The following is a 23959-nucleotide window of genomic DNA, read 5'->3' as shown; positions in this document are numbered from 1 at the left end:
GTTACAGCTTGTAAATTACCTCTGCTGGGCTTTGCTTTCTTTTGGCTTTCGCTCTCATTAAAGAAACGGTTTGGTTGATTTACATTTGGCGGAATTTAATTGTAATTACATACATGGTTATATGGGTTGGGTAATAGGTATAAGTTACTAATGGTTCCTAGGTTCATACGTTCCTAATGATGCTTTCCTTCACTGTCGAGCACGAGATTTATGATTATAAACCAAGTAATGACCATGCAATAGATATATCTTATTATCATAATTCAATATAATTAGCCTACTATAATAGTAGATTCGCGTTCGCAATCGCGTTTATGTAGAAATTATGAAAATATTTTGTATGAAATTTTTATATAATTTTATTTTAATGTATAATTTCAGGACTGCCATATGTAGGTATATATTATGACTTAATAATCTTGACAAATTTAAAGTCTATAACGCTGGTAGGGTATTGTACAACCCGTGTGGATCGTACCACCTATTTTTAGTTAATTATGTTGTCGATTGGAATGTAAGACACACGAGATATGGCGTATATAATATCATATATCTTGTTATTGGCGACTCATTGACGGCTTAAGTCGTATATTTATTTCTGTAAAAACATATATGACTGAAAATCAACTACATACTATAAGGTATACCGTACACGCGATACCGAAATAAGACGAATAAAAAGGCGGCTCCCTTTTTATTTCTTTCTTTCTTTGAAATTCTGGCTCTTACTTTCGAAGACACTTTCTTCTTGGGAGCGCTCCCATGGTCTTCATACACTTGATAAAGATGAGCCAAGTGGTGGATTTGCAGAATAGAAGAAAGATCGTAACTTTAAAGTAAATAAAAATCATACCATGGACCAACGTTTCAATATATGCATCATTATAAAAACACTACTTGGCCCATGAGCTCGTTGACGTTCCTAAAATAAAAGTCACTACGGATTTACAACAGAAACCCCAGGTCTCTAACTCTAGATAATAAATTAAAGGAAAGTGTCTGGAGAGAACGAATAATTCAAGTTACAGTCGAGTGGCAACCCAACGCGCGTATCGCGTAGGTAATAAGAGACAAAGTGTATATCCATATTTTAAAAATACGTTCCTCCTCAAGCGTGGGTCGTAAAAATGTTTGAATATAAACTTAACATTAATATTTTAGACATATATCTCAATGTCGAATCTAATAAAATCCCTTTGTTTTCGTATATCAGGAACATATTCTCGGAGAATATTAGTATGTTCTTGGAAAAATCAATATTTTTTAAAGTGATAAGGCCTATTTATTTACTACCTTCTTACATAGCTACTTGATCAATGAATTCGTTGAAAACGTAGGAAGTAATCGGTTTTAAATATATCTTCTCTTTATAAGGTTCTATAAATGTAAAAGTATTAAATATATTTACTTATCTTGAGTGCTATGTATACTATGTAGGTAGTCTATCTTGCTGTTTGGCGAATTTGATGTTATAAAACTTGGATACTATGACAAAAATAAAATCTGAAAACAGATTAAACTGACATAGGCGATAGAGTAACCCTCGGGACGTACTTCTCCCCTAACCGCAGCCTGGCTGAGTTCGAGACCTATCTCGGCTTGGTCAGAGTTGCGGTGGCCAGGCAGTCGCCGAAACCGATAATGGTTCTCGGCGACTTAAACGCGAAGTCACGTGCCTGGGGTAACCCTGTCACGAATCCGCGAGGGAGGGCCGTCCAGGTGTGGGCCCTGCTCTCCAACCTGTCCCTTCTCAACAGGGGACAGGTTCACACCTGCGTTCGCCATCACGGGGGTTCCGTGGTGGACGTTTCGTTCGCCACTGCTGTCGTAGCACGCAGAGTGGTTGATTGGAGAGTGGAGGAGGAGGTGGAGACTCTATCGGATCACCGGTACATCCGATTTGAGATCTCCACTTCTGGCAGGCCGGCGGAACCCCAGAGGGTGCCGACCACGTTGCCGAGGTGGTCTCTCGGCCAGGTCGATCGAGAGCTGGTCAAGGAGGCCGCAATCGTGCAGCGGTGGGGTTCCGCAGCGAGGAGGGAGGGCGCCAGCGCAGAGGAGCTGGCAGGCCGGATGCGCAGTTCACTCAAGGAAGTCTGCGATGCGGCCATGCCTCGGACCCGGCGCAGAGTTCCGCGCCGACACGTATACTGGTGGTCGCCCGAAATCGCCGACCTTCGGGCGACGTGCTGTCGGGCACGGAGGGCCTACGTCCGCTGTCGAAGACGCAACGGCCTCGACACGGATTTGGAGGGACAGTTGCTGGACGCCTATCGCCAGCTGAAAAAAGAGCTGCAGCTGGCGATACGCAAGGCCAAGGAGAAGGCCAGGGAGGAACTTCTGGCGGGTCTCAATCGAGACCCGTGGGGGCGTCCGTACCGCGGTGTACGCGGGAAGTTCCGCACCCAAGGCGCCCCCGTCATCGAGACGATGCCACCGGAACTCCTCCTTCGCCTGGTTGGGGAACTCTTCCCCCATCCAGGCGAGCACGTCCCTCCGCAGATGGCGCCCCGCTCCGTGACCGAAGACCCAGTGGTTTCACCACTGATTACGGAGCGGGAGATGGAGATGGCCCTCGGTCGCTTGAGGGCCAGGAAGACGGCGCCGGGTCCGGACGGGGTTCCAGGGCGTATTCTGTGCGACGCCCTGGAATACCTAGGTGCAAGGCTTCGGGAGCTATTCGACGAGTGTCTGTGCAGCGGGCAGTTTCCTAAGCCTTGGAAAGAAGGGAAGTTGGTCCTGTTGCCGAAGGAAGGTCGGCCGTTGGATTCCCCTTCGGCATACAGGCCAATTGTGCTGCTGAACGAGACGGGAAAACTCTTCGAGAAGGTCCTCGCAGCCCGTCTCGTTCAGCACCTCGAGGAGGTCGGTCCGGGTCTCTCGGAGGCGCAGTACGGATTCAGGGCGGGCCGATCGACAGTCGACGCCCTGAATGCCCTGAAGACTAGGACGACGGAAGCGGTGGCCCGGGGGCAGGTCGTCCTGGCTGTGTCGCTTGACGTGGCGAACGCCTTCAACAGTCTCCCTTTCGAGACGATACGGGAGGCACTCCGATACCATGGGGTGCCGACCTATCTGAGGAGACTGCTGGAGGCGTACCTCCAGGACAGGGAGATCCTCTGGGCGGGGGTCGATGGGAGGATCGTCCGGCATCGAGTGGGCTGCGGCGTTCCACAGGGGTCGGTCCTCGGCCCAATTCTATGGAACGTCGGTTTCGACTGGCTCCTGCGGGCTCCCGTCCTTCCCGGGATGGGGGTGTTGTGTTATGCTGACGACACTCTCGTCACGGCGATTGGACGGGACTTCCGGGAGGCGGCTCGCCTTGCCGAAGTCGGAACGGCTCTCACCGTGGACCGCATGGGAATGCTGGGCTTGAGGGTCTCCATATCCAAAACGGAGGCCCTCCTCTTTCACGGTCCACGAAAAGGACCCCCACGAGGGGCGAGTATCACCGTCCAGGGGACGGTTATCAAGGTGCAGCCCCAGATGAAGTATCTGGGCCTGATCCTGGACGGACGATGGAGCTTCGGGCAGCATTTTGTTCATCTCGGCCCAAGGCTCATCAACGCCGCTGCCGCTCTTGGTCGCCTCCTTCCGAATGTGGGAGGGCCGGGTTCGCTATGCCGGCGTCTTTATTCCGGCGTAGTGAGGTCGATGGCGCTGTACGGTGCCCCGATCTGGATAGACGCCCTCACCGCTAAAAATCGGGCTCTGCTGCGAAAGCCGCAGAGGGTCATAGCGGTGAGAGGCATCAGAGGGTACCGTACGGTGTCGTGGACTGCGGCGACACTTCTCGCGGGCGATCCGCCCTGGGAGCTCCAGGCGGAGGTGCTCGCGGAAGTGTACCGGTTCCGGGTCGAGGCGAGGGACCGCGGCGACCGTCCAGGGTCGGCGGAGATCGGGCGGATCAGGGCTCTAGCCCAGCAAGCCCTGATCGCCCGATGGCAGGAGGATCTGGGGACTCCCACGGCGGGCCTAGCGACAGTGGAGGCGATCCGTCCCCACTTGAGTCGCTGGGTCGAGAGGAAGCACGGCACACTGTCGTATAGAATGACGCAGGTACTTACCGGACACGGATGCTTCGGTAAGTACCTGCACGGGATAGCGCGGCGAGAGGAGTCACCCTCCTGTCACGAGTGTGGTGCGCCAGTGGACACGGCGTACCACACCCTGTACGAGTGTGCTGCGTGGGGGCCCCAGAGGCACATCCTTGTGGCGACTATGGGCGGAGACCTCTCGCTACCGAGCGTTATCAACACCATGCTCGGTAGCGAGGTGTGCTGGTCAGAGATGCGCTCCTTCTGCGAAAGTGTCATGTCGCAGAAGGAAGCAGCGGAGCGGGAGCGGGAAAAAAATGCCGCCGCTGACTCGCTCCGCAGAAGACGACCGGGGAGAAGGAAAAGGCGCTACGCGCATCTTCTCCCTCCGCCTCAATAGGCGCCGTAGGGACCAGGGGGGGTCCCAGTACCCTGGGAATCCCCCCTAGCTGTTGAAGGCCCGTATAAGCGGGCCGACCGTCAGGGCGTCACGGTAGCATGCGTAAGCGATCCCGTGGCGTCCGCCGAAAGACGGAGAGGGTACCGCTGGTTTTTTAGTGGGTAAACCCGGTGTGCTTGGGCGCACTCGGCGTTCAGGGCTCCGGGGAGTCCCACACACCCCCCCACTTTCCATCACGTGGGGGAAGCGCGCAAAGCGTTTTTCCAGCGTAATAAAAAAAAAAAAAAAGGCGATAGAGTAACCCGAGGTAAAACTTTAAAAGCTTTCAATATAAAGTTAGCTTTGCCTTTGACCTTCAATAACTCCAAACATATGACCATAAATACATTTATATATCATAATAATAAATTCCTACTCTTTGATACGTATAAAGGATATCTCGACGATTTCGCTGTTGAAAATAGCAAACGTAATCCAAATATTCTTCTCACAGGACAAAATAAAACTACGGAGGAAATATGCACAATTGTGAACAACTTGGAGTATGTGCGCCGCTCGCTCTCCGAGTATGACGACGAACACATGTGAGTATAATCTTTTGACCGCATATAATCATACAATATCATACAATTAATCCATGGTTCATTTTCATTCATTCTCATTCGGAATCACAGTTTATTTTCCAGGAAATCGAAATTACGATTCAACGAGTAAATACTGCTTGCATTAATTCCACGCGGTCATGATTTAAGCTGTACTGTTTTTAAGACTGTATTGGATGCCAAAATCAGAGATTAATATATGAGTTTTATAAAAGAATGTCGTACCACGTTCTCATCAATTAACTATGATATATAGTTTATGATTTTACATTCCATATATAAAATAAATTATATTAAATTTTGTTATTTATAAACATAGGTATTAAAAGGCAGTAACAAAACAATGCAAAACTCAAAAACGATATTCTTTCAACCGACTTCAAAAAGGAAGAGGTTATCAATTCGTCTGTATTTTTTTTTTATGTTGACACTGGCTCCAAATATAACAATAACTACGTTATATAATCGTAAATCGACTTTTAAGTAGACTATTATTTTTCATTTCATTTTACTTAGGAGGAATCTAAAGAATATGTTGTATACGCAATTATTTTTATTACTTTTTAGTGCATATTCATTGCTTTAAAACAGTGGTGTGTTTGAAGTCGGTTTTTCTTTTTGTTAAAATTTTTATTATGATATGTGATATGAACGAAATTATAACTTCGTTCTATCGTCCTTACGCATTCTAGAAATTTCATAACAAAGTACAACAGAAATTTGAATATTTAATCTTTGTTATCTCGAACAAGTTATTTAATCGATTAATTGTTGTTGTTAAAAAAAAAGAAATAATCTACGTTCATCATTTAAAAAATTGTAATTAATTAATCCGATTATCATTTATCATTTGCCTTTATTTTTTAAACAGTTACGTACGTATGTATCGATAATAATTATTAAGATAATTTGTATAATTTCCTTATTCTTTATATAGAGTTATCACAATAGCGGTTATGATAAAAGAAAAATCCCTTTCTTTAAATTGCTTTTTTAACTTATACATTCGTCCCAGCTAAACCTTACAGCATTAAACTATTGTATAAAAAAAATACTACAATAAAAATATGTAGGACAATTTTAAAACCTTCATACTTTATCAAACCCTTATCAAATACTTGTATAAGAGATACGCATGATTATTACCTGGACGATTTAAGCCCTGATTACAATAAATGACGCTTTTTACTCCAAATTATCATTCCATCAGATCAAAAGTCAACCTTTGAACTACATAATAAAATAACAATGTTTTCAACGAATTAAACAAAAACAAGAATTTAAAACTTTTATCTATCCATATCTATATAATGTAATAAAAAGTAAAGTAACAGCCTGTAAATTTCCCACTGCTGGGCTAAGGCCTCTCCCATTAAGGAGAGGGTTTGGAACATATTTCACTACGCTGTTCCAATGCGAATTAGTGGAATGCACATGTGGCAGAATTTCGATGAAATTAGACACATGCAGGTTTTTTCACGATGTTGCCCTTCACCGCAGAGCACAAGATGAATTATAAACACAAATTAAGCACATATATATAGTTGTGCATGCCTGGGTTTGAACCCGAAATCGTCGGTTAAGTTGCAGGCGTTCTTACCACTGGGCCATCTCGGCTCTTAATAACGCTTAAATAATGTATGCAATTATAAATTATATGTACTTATAATTATGTATATTTATTGATAGATATAATTTTTTTATGTGAATATCATGGGGCTGTTGTTATGTGTAGTTTTTTATACTGTAGTATAAATATTTTTATATTGTTTTTATCTCTTCTCTGTCTATCTATTTCTGCACTGACTTGTTTTCCATCTAACCTTCTATCACCAAAGGTTGTCTGTGAGACATCGGTGTAAGCGATAAAACCGCCTTTGCGCACCAATTGTCAAATATTTTTCTCTTATTTTGAACGTCAATGTTATTTACATCTATAAAGATGTATCACCTCGAATGTTACCCATATTAATATTTTTTTTTTTTAGTGTTTAGTGATAAGTCGATGGTGTAACTTTTTACAATAAATAAATTAAAAAAAATAAATGTGTTGCGCAATAAATTATTTAAATAACTACGCCAGCTCTAATAAAGAATTACAACACACTTAAAAAGGGAGTTAAATTATTTTTAATTCGATATTTAAATTCAATATCAGTTGTTTATTTAGAAGCAGCTGTTTAGTATCAAGTACTTAATAATCAGATTAATTTATTTAATATTGATTGTGAAAGGCGTAGTTGCTCTTGTTTACTGGTTACGTAAACGTTACGTACACCTATTTCGGACATGCAAAGCTTACGTACGTGCATGTGAAACGTGCTGAGGTTTGCTTTAGCTTTTTGAATAAGCCGTTTTATAACGTCTTTACTCCAATTATATGAATTTTGAAGAAAATATTAATATGTTAGTACATTTACAATTTAGTCGTTGATAAATACGACCAAATATTTTTTTATATCATATTAGTATAAACTTAACTATCCATTCGCTATCGCACAAAACACCGTTCCTGCGTGTATTGAAATTTAAACTCGTCGAGAGTACTAACGATTCATAATCGTCTATAGATGTTACATTATCAGCTCTTACATGTTTCATCCGGCTCAGTAACATTCTCTTAATATAAATAGGCTTAAATATTTATTAATAAAAATCAAAGATTTTCTGAAAGAAACTTAAATATATAACAAGGTAAATTCAACTAGGTATTCAAATAAGCAAATATATCAATTTTAAATATATCAATATCATAATCTATCGTACAAAAAAAAACACTCAATAGTAAAACCGAGGAAATTTTACCAACATAAGATACTAATAATTAGATTTCCTACATTTTTTTCAATTATATTTATATATTTCATAGCATAATATTCCTATGTAAAAAGAGTATTAAGATCAATAACGTGTCATCAGTGCCAACGACGAGAACGCTCGCCAGCTAGTCCGCGGGGCTCTCGGGACGCTGGAGTCCCGCTCAGCGCGCGCCGCGGCGCCGCTCTCAGCACGGGCTCGGCCACCACTGCGTAAAGCGGTGTTCCATCTCGCCTGGTCGCCTGACACATTACCTACGCCGCAGGTATGCCAACCAAATCTATCAATAATCTATACCAACTTTTATTGCAGAAGATATCATTAAGGATGTGTGGAGAAGGATTTTTGCTAATACCCTATAATTTTACCCAAACTTATATAATTTCCACATATTAATCACCTTAGTAGTCATATTATGATAATGACAAAATAAATATTATTTCAAATTACCTGGATATAGTATTATCCATCAATCATATGTTTTTTTTAAAGTTATAATAGTATAACTTTCAAAAGCTGATAAATAATGGATGGTATGATGGATGAATGGATAAAAGGATGTAGTTCGATATGCTGTTTTAGAAAATTTTATTAGTTTCGCTTGTCTCATGGGCTACACTTGTATTGTGAACGATATTGCGAGACAATCTAAAAGTTGTACCCGTATAAAATGGCAGCGATATATTTCATCTCAACTTCACTACAACTTTAGAGACTCTTACTATTTTATAAATAACGATGATATCTTCCTCACCAATTTCGGACAATCTCAACAATACATAGCCAACTACACATGATGATATAGTACATAGTAATATAGTGTGTATTCAAATACATAGTCGCATCAGATGCAATTCTTTCTAACAACACCCGTATTTCTATGAGACAGCAATTCGCCTTACTTTTCGCTGCTAAAGAAGTCTAAACTCTGCGAACATCCAAAATTCAGTCTTAATCAATGGCCTGAGCTTAGAATTTAGCACCATATACATGGAACATTTATTTTTTTACTTAGGCAATAACTCCACTGCTGGAGTTTTTGGATCAACATTTATCATCATTGAATACATGGCTACTCCCGAGAGCGTTTCTCCGAGCTTTAGCCGGTTGTTGGAGCGCGGTGCTGAAGGAAGTATCTGCCCAGGCTGACGCCGGTGGAGCGGAGAAGCCAAGAGTATACCACCACAGACTAAGGGAAGCTCTGGACCTATTGGCGGAATTTTTCCATGCGGAAGGAAAGGGTACGAGCAAAACTGTTAATTAATATTAGTATTAATGAAAATGGAAATAATCCTGTTTTAATGTCGTATATATTAATGATGGGATGAGTTTATTAGTAGTACGCACTCTTTCATTTTTAATAAACTACGGTTTTATGATAAAATCGTTAAAAAACATTTTGTATGAATCTTAAATTTATGATTTTTTTTATGGTATAGGTTGGCGGACGAGCAAATGGGCCACCTGATGGTAAGTGGTCACCATCGCCCATAGACAATGACGCTGTAAGAAATATTAACTATTCCTTAGATCGTCAATGTGCCACCAACCTTGGGAACTAAGATGTTATGTCCCTTGTGCCTGTAGTTACACTGGCTCACTCACCCTTCAGACCGGAACACAACAATACTGTTATTTGGCGGTAGAATAACTGATGAGTGGGTGGTACCAACCCAGACGGGCTTGCACAAAGCCCTACCACCAAGTTGAATATTTTAAAGGAAAAATAAAGTATAATTGTCTTTATAAATCTAGCACTCAAATAATCTAGAAGAAAATATAGAGATGCCAGCTTATAAGAAACCAAAGTATAATCACAAATCGATGATACACAGGGCTACCAATGTCAGAGGTACAGAGCCCGGAGTGGGCGCGCTTAGAGCAGCGCATGCAGTACCACCAGGCGCCAAGCGAGGAACTGCTCGAGTTGTGGTTGGCGGACCGGCTGCAAGAACAGATGCGCACGCCACTGCCCTCACCCTATGGCTCCATTCTGATCAGGTAACAATACTTTTACGGTATCGCCTCTCAAATCTAATGTAAGTCGTACTATTACAGTTTATCTTACTAAAAAATAGATGATACGGATTATGATAAAAGAACCACCTCCGTATATGTCTTATTGATCTTGAAGTGTGAATAGCCAAGTTCAAATAGCTGGATATTCATAGATATTGTATTTTTTCATCAATGAATCCGTAGTAGAAGTAATTCCAAATTCGAATATTACACTTCCATGCTTCAAAACCCTCATCTCTTTTTATGAGAACTAGAGTATTGATGTTTTGATAAATAATAGGTCATGAGGATCGTGTAATAAAACGAAGTACTTACAAGTAAAGTAATATTACTTCATTACGACGCACCAAATCGTTAAAGACACTAAACGGGAAATGAGGCTAATGTGTTTTTTTTTTTTACTCGAGATCCTAATATTTCACCTCTTCGTGGTTTTTTGTACGAAACTCAATTTTATTTATAATAACGTACATAATTATTAGATACATACTAGCCACACGTGCCTCATGCATACTATACTAAATAAATATACAAAGGAAATAAATACATGATGAATAAAATATAAAATATTTTTAGATAGATCATATATGATATAATTACTTGTCAAGAAAATTAAGGCATGCAATGGAAGTATTTATCTATGTAAAGTTAAACAAACTCAACTACTAAGCTACTATTCAAGATCAAAGCGCTTCGGAAACTGTAATAAAATTAGAACTTGAAATGGAGATTACACAATATGAAACAATATTAGCACGAGAAACAAAAACAAATCTGTTATTATCGAGTACATTTTTACAAGCTTTTATTTATTTTAACCAATTCATATAATTAATTGATTTGCAACATCTCTTACGTAATTTTCATAGTGCAACTGTCAATAATATAATATAATTCTTTTATGGTAGACAAATATTGTTTTGAATAAGGTATTCTGAAGTTGGTCTAATGATAATGTAAAGAAAAATAAAAGTATCCGTTTAAATACATTTTGATCTGTGTAATATTTTTTCGCCAACGTATAAAACATATGGTTCTTGGGATGGGATACGCAATATTGTTGGAGTTTTTTAAGCTTGAAATACACTTTAGCTTTTATTACTTTATGTCAAGAGTAAATATTCCTTTCCGAGCAACTTTTTTTTCCGAATCCGTTGAGTATTCTTTTCTATTTCGAATACCATTCCACGTTAATGCTTTTTAGAAATCCCCGGTGATGCGACACTTTTATTTCGAAGTAGAATTTTATCATTCCACTCATTTTATTATTAAAAACGTAAAAAAATATTTATAATATTAGTCATCAAAAACTAGACGAATGAGCCCTCAAAATCTGCAACGATATTGATTTAGGATTACGGCTTGGGTACAAAATTTCTATTTTTGTCAGGGTGTACTACAACCACGATTCGCTATGTGTGGAGGTGTTGTCTGCGCGGGACGTGATCCCGCTGGATCCGAATGGCTTGAGTGACCCCTTCGTTGTGCTAGAGCTGCTCCCGAAGCGACTTTTCCGGAAAACTCCTGAACAGAGCACAAACGTGCAGAAGGTATTTCTATTCACACTTCATTTAAAAAATACAAATCCTTTATTCTACCACTTGTATTTTTATGTCGGTTGACAAACTGCAATTCTAAATAATATTTCAGCCCTATTTTTAATATTTGCTAATGAATTTAGAATAAAAATAAATTATTAATTACAAAAAAAGCTATCAATTTTTCTTCCACCATTTCGGTATTAAAGACTTGGCTTGGCTAACAAATCCAATCTGGCTTGACCGAGTACCTATCATTACGATATAGAAAACCCTAAACCCGGTGTGGGACGAGTGCTTCGAGTTTGGAGTGTCGCTGGAAGCGTGCAAGTCGCCACAAGCGACGCTGGCGCTGTCTGTGTGGGACCGCGACGTGCTCACAGCGGACGACTTCGCGGGCGAGGCGTTTGTTTCGCTGTCGCGCGTACCCGGAGTCAACTGCCACGCGCCTCCGGACCCGCTGCGTCCCATCGAGTTACCGCTCATGCAGCTACACGACCGATGTGAGTAACTTTGTCCACCATCGTACACTCATGTATTCGGATATTATTTATTCAACCACTATATTGGTCGTTCATTTAATTTACTAAGATACTTGAAGCAGTTACCAAATACTTAATTGGAAACATTTAATAGAAGCATAGTGAAATTAAATAATATCATATCAATAATTGCATGAGCCAATAGTCTTTCTTCAGTTGTGTCAGTTTTTCTTAATATCCGAGACTCTGTATACAGTAAACACATATTTCATTGGCTAATTCGCTAATAATTAATTCAGCCCCCTAAGTGAAATCAGCAACAGTGATGTGTTTCAACTAACCTACAAATGTAAATCTAGATGGACACGATAAAATGACGATTGTCACAAATATTTTGATATAAACTATTGATATCGTATTCAATGAAATAATAAAGAAGCAAGATTAATGGTCTGGCTACACGCAACAAATATACTAGCGATATTCGGTTTGCGCCAAATTGTATCTAAAAGACGAAACGCCGTATATTAAACACGAGTTCTACTCGTTCCATTTCCCTAAAAGTGTCAATAAAAGTACAGTATATTAAAACTATCCGTTGTAATTATTTAGCAAAACGGTTCTTTCAAGATTAGGCATTCGATATTCGACCTAACCGGGTAACGTATACGACTTAATAATGGATACTAAAAATGCCCCAATACGAAATAATTGTTTTATTGTAGCAAAAGATAAGATTAAATTGGTACATATAAAATGAATAATTAACATATACTAACTAATTCAAATACTTTGATATATGTAAACAGTTTACAGTTCAAATAATAAAATGATATATTTTTCCTCGTTTGTTTGCCTTTGTGAAAATATATTCCTTTATAAAGTAAGAAATGTAAACGATTTAACAAGAAAACTTTTTAATGGATAGCTAGTAACTCGATGGAAAGACTTGTACATAAATGTTTTATCAATATATCGTCTAAATAGAAAGTGTTCAGTGGCATTTAAAAGGACGCCAATAGTTACATAACTTTTCTAAGTAACGTAAGCGAACTCTTCTACTTGAGTCCTATAACTCGACATTTATGAAAGTTTGTAGAAGAAAGCTTTTAGTGCGATGGACTGAGAGAGAACTTGTGTAGGATGAAAAAGCGAAACTAACTACCATTATTGATTTAAATTAGATTATAAAAACAATCTATTTATTAACAATTACGAGGTGTTTTTGTTACTTCATTCGTTTTCTTATTTTACTTTAATTAGGTTAATGTTGGGATGGATATTTTCTAACATTAACACTGTCGAGAAAACTTTCATTTATTATTATTTATAAATAGATACATTTAACTAGTTTGACAAATATAATTATATTTGAGAATAATAGTCTCGTTATGAAATCATTTCTTGTACAACAATAATATAGACATAGTAGCAGCCGGATAGTTCTCTCCATTTTGAGGAGAAGGTTTAGAACTTACTCCACTACGCAGCTCAATTTCGGGTTGGTGGATACACGTGCCATATTCTCGTCCACCACGTTTTTCCTTCGCCATTACAAATTCGTAATTATCTAATCAAATTCAACAATATCTAGAAAGAGATAAAGAAATAATACTATTAATACCTAATTTGTAATGAGAAAAGAGCAGCTACAGATGAAAGCATATGAAGTGAACTACCGACGATCTATGACTGAGCACTATCTATTTATCTCTCTCCCACTAATCTGCTTGCATTTACATCCAGCTAGGATAGAAACGCTCAATCCAATTTATGTCTATAGTTTTGATCTGATCACAAAGCGTAATAATTTTAAGATGTAATTATAAAAATATTTATTCAGTTAGTATTGAATAGCATTGCATTGCATATCAGATAATGAAATAAACCCATTTACTTGCAGGTCACCCCATCCTACAGATCTTGGAATCGCGAACGACGGACAAACTGGCGCTTGATTTCGTTAAGAAACAAAAATTACGTTTTGCTGAACAGTAAATTATAAATGCCTTATTTGTGACTTCATTTACGTTCCGATGTTTCTTTACTTCTAAGCACACGTCCATTTTAAATATCGACAATATATAAATTATATACTTTTTAAAAGATTTCGATATGTATATTTAAAATCAAAATATTTAGTTTATACAAAATTATTCGGATTATTAATATTTTTAAAAAAATGTTTGTTAAGATGCGTCGACATCAGTATTAATGATAATTATACTACAAAGACTGTGCTGCTCTTCTAATCACGAGAGAATATTGCGTAATCTGTCAGATTGTCTTTTACTACGTGTAGATGCACTTGGAGCTTATGTCCCTAGTTGTTAGACTCTAGTAGAAATTCCCGACCAAATACTTTAAGACTTGTTGTTGAATATTATTTTGTATCTATTACCGTGTATAGCTTCTATTTCTGCAGGACCGTTTATCTGATCGCGTTCTTTAAAATGCTAATCTGTGTAATTATTTTATGAAATACAGCTTAAGGCTGCTTCCACACGATGTATTAAAGCGGCGCAGTCATGACAAGGCGATTCACTGCAATTGTAAATAATGGATTTAAGTCTAGCCGCTGAGAAATTGTTTCCGTGATGCTTATCAGTTGGTAACTAAAGATACAAAAACAAAACATACTTGTAACATCAAAGCAGTAGGGATTGTTAAAAATATTTATTTTTAATTAAAATCTGTAACTACAAAACATTGACCTACGGGTGAAATGCACGACAGTAGTTTTTTTATTTGTAAATTCTTTGTCTCGTGCAATTGACATCGTCCATTTAATTACAGACCTGTCAATAATGCTCTCTCAGCGGCTGTATTGAACTCGAACATTTGTGACTATCACTGCGCAACTGGCGCTAATGCGGTATCCGAATTTATCGCCTATATGAAAGTGCGTATGTAAATACAAAAGATTATTAGAAAATTGGTACCGTACTACGTTTGTTACTACAGGACGCTATGTGTAAGCAGCCTTAACTTTCAGTTAAAGTAACAATTTGTTTTATAATGCACGGTTAATATCAGCTCGTTATACTGCACCGCTGGCCTGAGGCCTCTACTATTAAGGTATTGTATGAATTTGTTATCAATTTACTATGAGACCCTGGAGTGTTATCATCGTTATAATTGTATCTAAATGTATGAATAGGCAACATTTTCTCTAAATAATGCATTTAGGATTGCCAGGTAGTCTTAATTTTTTTTTTCATAGTTATATACAGATCGTAGTTCAGCATAACATGAATAATTGAATATACATTAATATTTAACTAAAAACGCTTCGTAAAGTCACGAGGCAATTAGTAAACGTACACCCACGTGTGAACCTACGCATTCAACTGAACATCGCATTATGAACTATATTCTGTCGGTAGGTATTGATTTATCGAAGGCTTTAAAATAATAAAATGAACTATGGACTAAAAATACTTTCTACTCTAAATGTTAAACCAATATTTAATTTGATCAAACCTAATACTATTACATAAAGCAAATGAAATCGTAACACTAACGAACTCTACTCGTTAATTTTGATCTCGTATTATTATTAAGCTTATAAATTATTTTGTTATTTATGAGAAAAATAAGATTATCATGAGTTTTTTTAAAAAGCTGAACGTATTATTCTGATTGCATTTTAAGATGCAGATACGTATCCGATTTTAATTGAGAGTTTTTTTTCTTCAATATAGATAACCTTATTTATTTTTTTATTATATTCCTACCTGGCAACCCTAGATACAAAAAACCTTCGTGCCGTAACATCAAAGCTTTAAAACGAGCTTTCTCCTCACCAACACTTATCATATGTGTATCATATACCTTGTCTGTAACGACTGATTTTCATCGTTAGTTTTAATTAATATTATATTATTATGAAAATTTAAAAATTTTATAAATGTACGTGAAAGAGATCAATGTGTATACAAGTTTATTATTATAGATGTATTGATGTTTATTATGTAGCGAAGAAATATTTATAAAATTATATCATATTATATAAATGTGTATTAAATTTAAGATGGCTTGGATTTGTGTGAAGAACAGGGCATACTTTCATATTGAATTTGTCTTTTTTAAAAATAAAAACGTACTACGTTCAAAGGAAGCATAAGATGAACCGACTCGAACTGTGAAAACGTTTTAAATATGATCTAAGTTTATTGAAATTTTTAATGAAACCTAAACATATTTTACAGCAAAATTATGACACTAGGCCTCATTCAGCACAAATATTTATTGAAAAGAACTAATTTATACTATTCGTTTAAAATTATGCATCAAAATAAATTAGTTATTATTTTTATAGTAACATTTAAAATAACACGGATTTGAGATCCTTACATATCTTTGAAATAAACCTCAGAATAAATAAGTATATAATCTTTTAATATTTATCTTATATTTTTTATGAATGAGGACTAATTTAAAGATTTAAAAAATGTATTATAAAACGTATATATATTTACATATAGAATGGAATCCAAGATTTGAAAAGTATTTTATCTTTACTGTAATGCGTAAGAAACGCAACAAGTTTAGCTTTTTGATACTCGTGTGAATTTTTCTGCAATACATTTTAATAGATTTTAAATGTAGAAGTATTATACTGGCTTTTTCCGTGTAACTGTGAAAACCGAAATCATATCCTACAGAAATCTATACGTATCGCTCAGCTCTCTTTATATATTTCTCAATCAGAAAAATACCTGTCAAAATTAGAACAAGACCATTCCAAACGTCAATTACTTGAATTAGGCTATACAAATATAAAGTCTTATACATGCATTTAAAGTATATATATTTTTGAAAGAATTGCAATTTAATTTTTATACTGCTTACATTTTATAATATCTACTGCTTTACAGAACAGAATTATATATCAAACATGGAGTCCTAAAAATCTGAATATAACTAATAATAATATATCATTATTTTCGCAAGAAATTTTTCAATTATTTACAAGTTTTATCTCCTTTTAATAGTTGCAAGTGTTTCTTTGTTTAGATAGGATAATAATTGTACATTTTGACCTAGTTCTCTGAAAACGCAAACAATACTCAAATCTACATGTGGAATATAGATCGGTGTTTGTTTAGAGGGTGTTCCTGCATGCGATATGTCAGTCATATTAATAGTAAATTAAAGAGTGTCCCTTTAGAGCCGTGCCGTAGTATTTCAATGATGTGTCTGTATTATTTGTTCAAAGAGATTGATGTATAATGCAATCGTTACGTACATGTTCCTAGCTTTTAATTCTATAGATTAAAGACTATTCTTTGTTTTGCTGTGGCCAATTAATAAACGAACAATAAAATACATATAAATGTGAATTTGTTATTTCTTTTCTATATCCCTAGAGCGAGAAGCGTCGTATCCTTTATGTAACATAAAATTACAAGGAATATTTGACAAATTTTGTTTACTTTTAATATAAATTAATTTACTTCATATTAATAATCGGAATTTTGATAAATTTTAAGTAAGTTTATAAGCGTAAAATTAAAACGTCACAACTTGACCAATGTGCGCGCACTGAAGGAATGTGTTTTGTTTTTTTTTTAAAATACTATATTCAAACTTCTTCAGAAACATTTGGAATACCTCACCACAAAATGAAGGTACATCATCATCAATCCTGCTTGTTCGGCTTAATACCGAGATCTTTATATAAGATACACGTGTGTTGTTTCATTCGACCATAATTTTCAATAAAGAGTATTATTTTGAGAAACAATGCTCCCATACAATCCTGCAGTATTGTTTCTATGAATATTATGCAACTGAATATGTTGCTTTTGTTTTGAATGATGCTCATTAGCAAAGTTCTAATATAAATTTGAATTTAGTTTCTACGTTTGAACAAAACGTTGAATATTAATTATACTTTAACACTAAGCGGAAAACGTACAAAGCTAAAGATATTTATGTAATATTAATTGCTGAGACTAACTAATTAGTACGTAGTTTATTCTACGAATATCCATAAAATATATGAGTATATATTAATAGTAAATACATAGTAAAATAAGTTATTGAATGAATTTGTTAAATTACACTTTGTAAGGATAATCTTTTATGACAATATAAAAAGCATATAAAAAAACAATCAATTTTCGTTAACGTGAATGAAATTTCTCAGCATTTTCAGAGCTCGTGAGTTTCAATCTAAATTGCACATGAAGCGAAGGCTTTGTGGTAAACTAAATCACTAATGAAGTGTGTTGGTGGAACCTATCTACTCTACTTGTCTGAGATTTAGGCCCCGAATAACCACAAAGTAGACAGGATGTATTCTAACGTGAAACGTTATCTCTTATGAGATTGCCAGCATGAAGAATGGCAGCTTTAAAGGTTTATCATTCATTTTGTAAACGTAAAAACCGTAATACAATAATCAATTGTAATTTCAGTAGTTCGAGACGGTCAAAATAATATTATCGTTTTACAATGATGCTTCAATCTCTCAATCTTTTGTTAGAATCCCCCGCCATCGGCCAATTGTTTTCTAATAACAGCTCAACCATATTTAAAATAAGAAATAGTGTTACATGCCAGTATTAAATGCTATGCCATATTGATAAATTAATTACAATAATAGTTGTATATAATAAAATAAATTCAATAACCTCTGATATATTTATAATATGGAATAGTAATGTGATATACATTATGATATTGAATCAAATTTCATAACACCGGATTGAAGGCTAAGGCTTACTCTCGTAACACAATACAAACTCAACAAGTCTTTCTCTTGTAAAATTTTCATTTTACAAGAGATTATATAGAAGAAGGTCTTCAGGCAGGAATTGTAATGAAACTTCAAAGTTTAAGTCTTCTTTTCCGGCATATAGTCTAGGTCGAGTGTGTAAGACTTAAGCAACTTTAGTGACTTTCTTTTTCAATTGCTTACATGTAAATAGTTATTGCAATAACAAAAATATAGTTGAACCTTTAAACATAGCTTCCAGCCAAAAGAATACCCATAACCTTCAGTGAAAGTAGCTTGTCTCAGTTGTATACTAGTACTAGCAGTTACTTTAGTAATTAATAGTTTCTAATAAAACCTCTTTAAAATAATATTATTACATAAAAGCAATTAGATATTTCAAAATCCCTACTTCTTTGACAATCCACATGAAGATACATCGTTTGAAAGATTTTAATGATTTGAGACAGGTAACGTTTAGTCCAGTAAGTTTATTTAAATTTTTCGGTAAAACAGTTACTTGAATAATTTTTAAATAGATCAAATTATACTGATTAAAACGTACGAGAAATTTACAAAATAGTCCTAAATTTTTTTTTATGGCTTATCTTGAATTTTTCTGCTGGCGATTTACCGGAATTTAAGAAATGAGTAGGTATTTTCTTCAAGCTTCTTTACTCGTATTGGTTCATAAATACAGGAGGTGATAGCTAGATACATGCTCTAACCGTTGACGACCAAGTTTGATCTGTCAAAAATCTTGTGACTCAGTTGCATGAGGAAGGAAGCTTCCTTCCTTTCATAGCTATGGAAGGAGCTCTTTGTGGCACACGCGGTCAAAGGTGTTTACTATGTCCAAACTGGCTGCTAATATTATAATGGACGGAAGCAGTTGCCTATGAGGGACGCAAATACTTCCGCCTATCAAAATGTGAGATAAATTAGAAGATCGCCATATACTTTGTATGTTTAGAATAAGTTACATTATACTGAGCCACTATTCTGAGCTCGGGTTTACAGCTACGACTCGCACAAATAAGCTTCTATATACCTTACTTTATTTTAAAATAATACACAACCAAATTTCTCTACACCAATAATTGCAATGATAGAAACATAATATTCAAATTAATTTTATCCATACTCAAATACTTCTTGCATCAATAACGTATCGAATTCTCGCAAACTTTTATGAAGTATTCGCATTTAATAGAAGACTTGAACGTTTTATTTAACGACATCAACATTCGATATTGTTTACAAAAAAAAAAACGTGTAATTTAATTGCGAATCAAATTAAATTACTTCAAAATTAACATTAAGATATTGTAAAATACAACTTTTAGCGAAAATAAATCCTAATAAAATAGCTTACAAAGCTTCAACAATTGACGTTTGTAAGCTACTTTCTTCCAAAACTGATTTCACAGAAATCCATCTCCCGGAATAAATTTTACTTTCAATGTTTAGTATAATAGCTTTGTTGCACGGCTTTGATAAGGGATTATATCTCATCTTAGTGCAAATTATATTTTTTGCATTCGAATATTATAGTTTAAAATACCATTAATACGTAATATATTTGTCTGAATAAGGAATAACAATCAATTGCAGAAAATGTATTCGCAAAAAACGGGTTTTATTTGTTACGTTTTTTGATAATCTCTAACAGTTAACTATGACTTTATTTTTAATAACGAAATTTTCATTTATGAGCCGTTAATCAGTATCCTCATCAGGAGCCCGAGAACAATAGCCATGTCATGGTAGTAGTTACATATGGGGCTTTTAAAATGTAATACGTATTCGAAATTTCTTGTCTGCATTGCTAGGAATAGTACGACACAAATTAGATGTAGCATCGGAAAATGCAATGAAATGAAAATAAAATCGATTACTGCCGATTTACCCTACCAATAGAAACAGCTCCATATCGCGCCATTCGACGCTGTTCGTCGCTATAGATTCTCGAATCAGTTCAACCTGAGAAGGCAAGTGCATGTAAATTGCCGTGTCAAATTAACGAATATATTAGGGCATATGATATTACAAGTTATTACGTTTGTGTAAAGATCATATTCACATGAGAAATAACTATTGAAATTTGGAAGAGCGTACTCAATTCGGATGTGATCGGTTTTACGAATTTTGCCGAAGCTACATCTAGTTTGTGTCGTACCTACTATACTTATTTAGGAATTGTCTCGTGTGATGGTTCTTCCTACTTGCCTATGGAGTCAAGCTGGATACAGGCCTCCAGACATGCCGGGCTTGTCCTTAACGATAGCAAGCAGCTACCGTGTCTTTACTTTCTGACGCAATTGGTCAGGGTCAAATTGACCGAGTGGCAGGAGCAGTCTCATCAAAAGCTAACCTAGAGTCCGATACTTAGGTCATGGCAGCATATAGCAATTGTTCACAATTGCATGCCTTTACAAAATTTCGTAACTATGGTTTATCGTTGAGGATCCTCGGAAGAAATCTTTTGACATTGACTGCAACTATGTAAAACACTAAGAACGGAATATCACAATACAATGAACAACAACAACAACAACAACAGCCTGTAAATTTCCACTGTTGGGCTAAAGGTCTTCTTTCCCTATGAGGAGAAGGTTTGGAACCACGCTGTTTCAATGCGGGTTGATGCATGGTGTTGCACAATGCACATGTGGCAGAATTTCTATGAAATTTGTCACATGCAGGTGTTTCCTCACGATGTTTTCCTCCACGAGCACGAGATGAATTATAAACACAAAATAAGCACATATATATAGTGGTTCTTTCCTGGATTTGAATCCGCAATCATCGGTTAAGATGCACGCGTTCTAACCATTGGGCCATCTCTGCTCTCACAATTGAATGCCTCTACAAAAATTCGTAACTATGGTTTATCCTCGGAAGGAATCTTTTGACATAGAATGCAACTATGTAAAACACTAAGAACGGAATATAACAATACAATAAATGCGAATCCAAAATCTTGCCACTATATTGTTTACTGTTGAGGAATTCCATCATCATGACAATGCATTATTATGGTTATCAATTATCAGGTCATGATTACCATAAAATTCATCATCATTGAAACTAAATCAACATTTCTAAATTTAAGGGTAATGGGATAAGAAAAATTGGTTCCAGTTTACTTTTCAAGATTCGAGATACAGTGGGAAGGAAAAAAAAATTTTTTTTTAATAAGAGTTTAAATTTGTTGAAAATAATTTAATCTGAGTATAACACGATTTTTATTTTCAGACATTAATAGAGCTCTACTGCTCCGGTTTGTGTTCAGGTTCGCAATATGTTTACACAAGCTATATCCAGCTTTATCGTTTTGTTACGCCCCATTAAACTTAAAACGACTGTTTCCGGAAGTCTTAAGTTTTACTACTAGAAATCTTCTTGGATTATTCCTATAAAATATTACATAACTCGTATATGTACAATGGAGATTAAATGTATCATAGAAATATACGAAAGTTTAAAAGGTGATTAGTACTAAAGAATAAAACCCTTCACTTGTATATAAAAACATTGATGTGTTTGTTATACAGAAAAAAAGTAAGCTTTAAATTCTATACGACAAAAATACGTTTCCTATATTATGTGTGCAATTTTTTTTTTGGTAATCTATGGAATTTTACTACTATTTTTGTTTAATGGGTTATCAATGTAGAGAAAATATGTTATGCAAATATTAGACAGCAAACTATAGCTGATTTTTATAATCTGTTGACGCTTGTCAGACGTCTTTACGCACCAAAGGACGTGGCACTTCATAGCGACGTCGTCGACCAGCTGACTTGAATACTAAACAGCTTTCTGCTATATTTTATAATATACATGAATAACGTTTTAATTTTATTCATTTCATTAGCATTTTTCAACATTTTAATAAATAAATAATATAATCTTATTTTAAATATTCAAAAAACAGTTACACCCATTTGATGGAAATGTTAAAAAAGAGTAACTACTGAGTTTGTTGCCGGTTCATATCGATAGAATCTGCCTGCTGAACTGGTGGTAGCTTCTGGTGGTAATATAGTTTTATAAATGACGATTTAAGAGTTCAAAAGTGCTTGCAAAAGTCTACTTGAATAAAGTATATTTTGAATTTGATTTTAATGGTAGCGGTATGTGCAAGAAGGTTTGGCTAGATTCCACCCAATCACATATTCTACCAATCTTTACTACTTACAATAATTTGTATTGTTGTGTTCCGGTTTTAGCTTTTTTCTAGTTTTTGTTATTATTGTTGTCATTTAAGTTGCCTCATTATCACTTTTACCTGTACATTAACTCGTTTACCTTTGTAAAATATTTATAAAAGATATAACAATGAAAAGCTATGTCATAACTAAACGTTGTTCTGAAAAGGAATTACTTAATAAAAATAATGTTATCATTTTTCTATTTTTATGTTTTCAGTAATTAACTTTTTTCATTGTTTAATTACATGGAATTAGTTTTATTACTGATCTTTCATCACTGTACACAATGTTGTTATTACTATCGAATGCTAGCCCGTAACCATCCGTTAAGTGTAAAATTTTAACAAGTTGCATATTCCTCTGATCCATCAAATAAATTCCATTCTTGGCTATCAAATAGGGTTTCCCTTTATTATCAGTTGTGATTCCGCGAATGTTTCTAATATTATCAGCAAACATTACTGGTGATTTAGCTCTCTTAGATAGAAAGAAAATACCATTTGGATTTGCGAGTATTGCGTTATCACCACCATCTATCGCAAAATGATATATACCGTATTCTTCAACGTTATAAACAATCGTTTTCTTGCTATTTTTTAGCACATAAAGATCAAGATTAGTAGTTTCTACAAAATATAAATAATCCTTGAAATGCATATCGAATACATCGACACCATTTACAACAGCTGGTCTATCGACTTCCTGGGTGGTATGGTTATACTGATATATTCCATCGCTACCACCAAGATAAACTGTTCCAGTATTTTGATCGACAGCACTCGCAAATCCGTTACGTATATTGGGCACAATCTTGACCACTCCTGAATTTAAATCAACGACGACAGACTGAAAACTTTGCTCGGAAAATTCATCAGCGTTTATACAGAAAAATAATTTATTTTTATTTCTGTCTATAGAAAATTTGTATGGAATATTAACGTCAGCTAGAATAATTTGTTTCTTATGGGGTTTCCCGTTCAACAACACGATTTGTGATTTCTCGTTATCAGACATAGATATTTTGTTGTAATAGCACTTTAAAATAATTTATTGTTAAAAGGAATGAAAGATATGTTCTATTGTATTTATTGTGTCATGACGTTTACAAGTGGCAGTGGTCCAT

General features: G+C 36.0%; 1 protein-coding gene across 1 annotated transcript in view; it reads left to right on the top strand.

Moving 5' to 3' along the window:
- The window catches only part of LOC124536503 (BAI1-associated protein 3), a 104761-nt gene extending 90207 nt beyond the window's left edge, over window positions 1-14554 (top strand). Inside the window, exons 19-25 of the mRNA XM_047113059.1 lie at window positions 4931-5021; window positions 7959-8121; window positions 8872-9097; window positions 9692-9857; window positions 11266-11425; window positions 11682-11916; window positions 13799-14554. Coding sequence (XP_046969015.1) covers window positions 4931-5021; window positions 7959-8121; window positions 8872-9097; window positions 9692-9857; window positions 11266-11425; window positions 11682-11916; window positions 13799-13893 — 1136 coding nt within the window. The 3' untranslated portion in view covers window positions 13894-14554. The remainder of the gene's footprint in view (window positions 1-4930; window positions 5022-7958; window positions 8122-8871; window positions 9098-9691; window positions 9858-11265; window positions 11426-11681; window positions 11917-13798) is intronic.
- The last annotated feature ends 9405 nt before the right edge of the window (window positions 14555-23959 follow it).

This window comes from Vanessa cardui, chromosome 16 (genome assembly GCF_905220365.1).
Source record: "Vanessa cardui chromosome 16, ilVanCard2.1, whole genome shotgun sequence".
Classification (NCBI taxonomy): domain Eukaryota; kingdom Metazoa; phylum Arthropoda; class Insecta; order Lepidoptera; family Nymphalidae; genus Vanessa; species Vanessa cardui.
The sequence above is the reverse complement of the archived record's forward strand: the minus strand, read 5'-3'. Positions and strand labels throughout refer to the sequence as shown.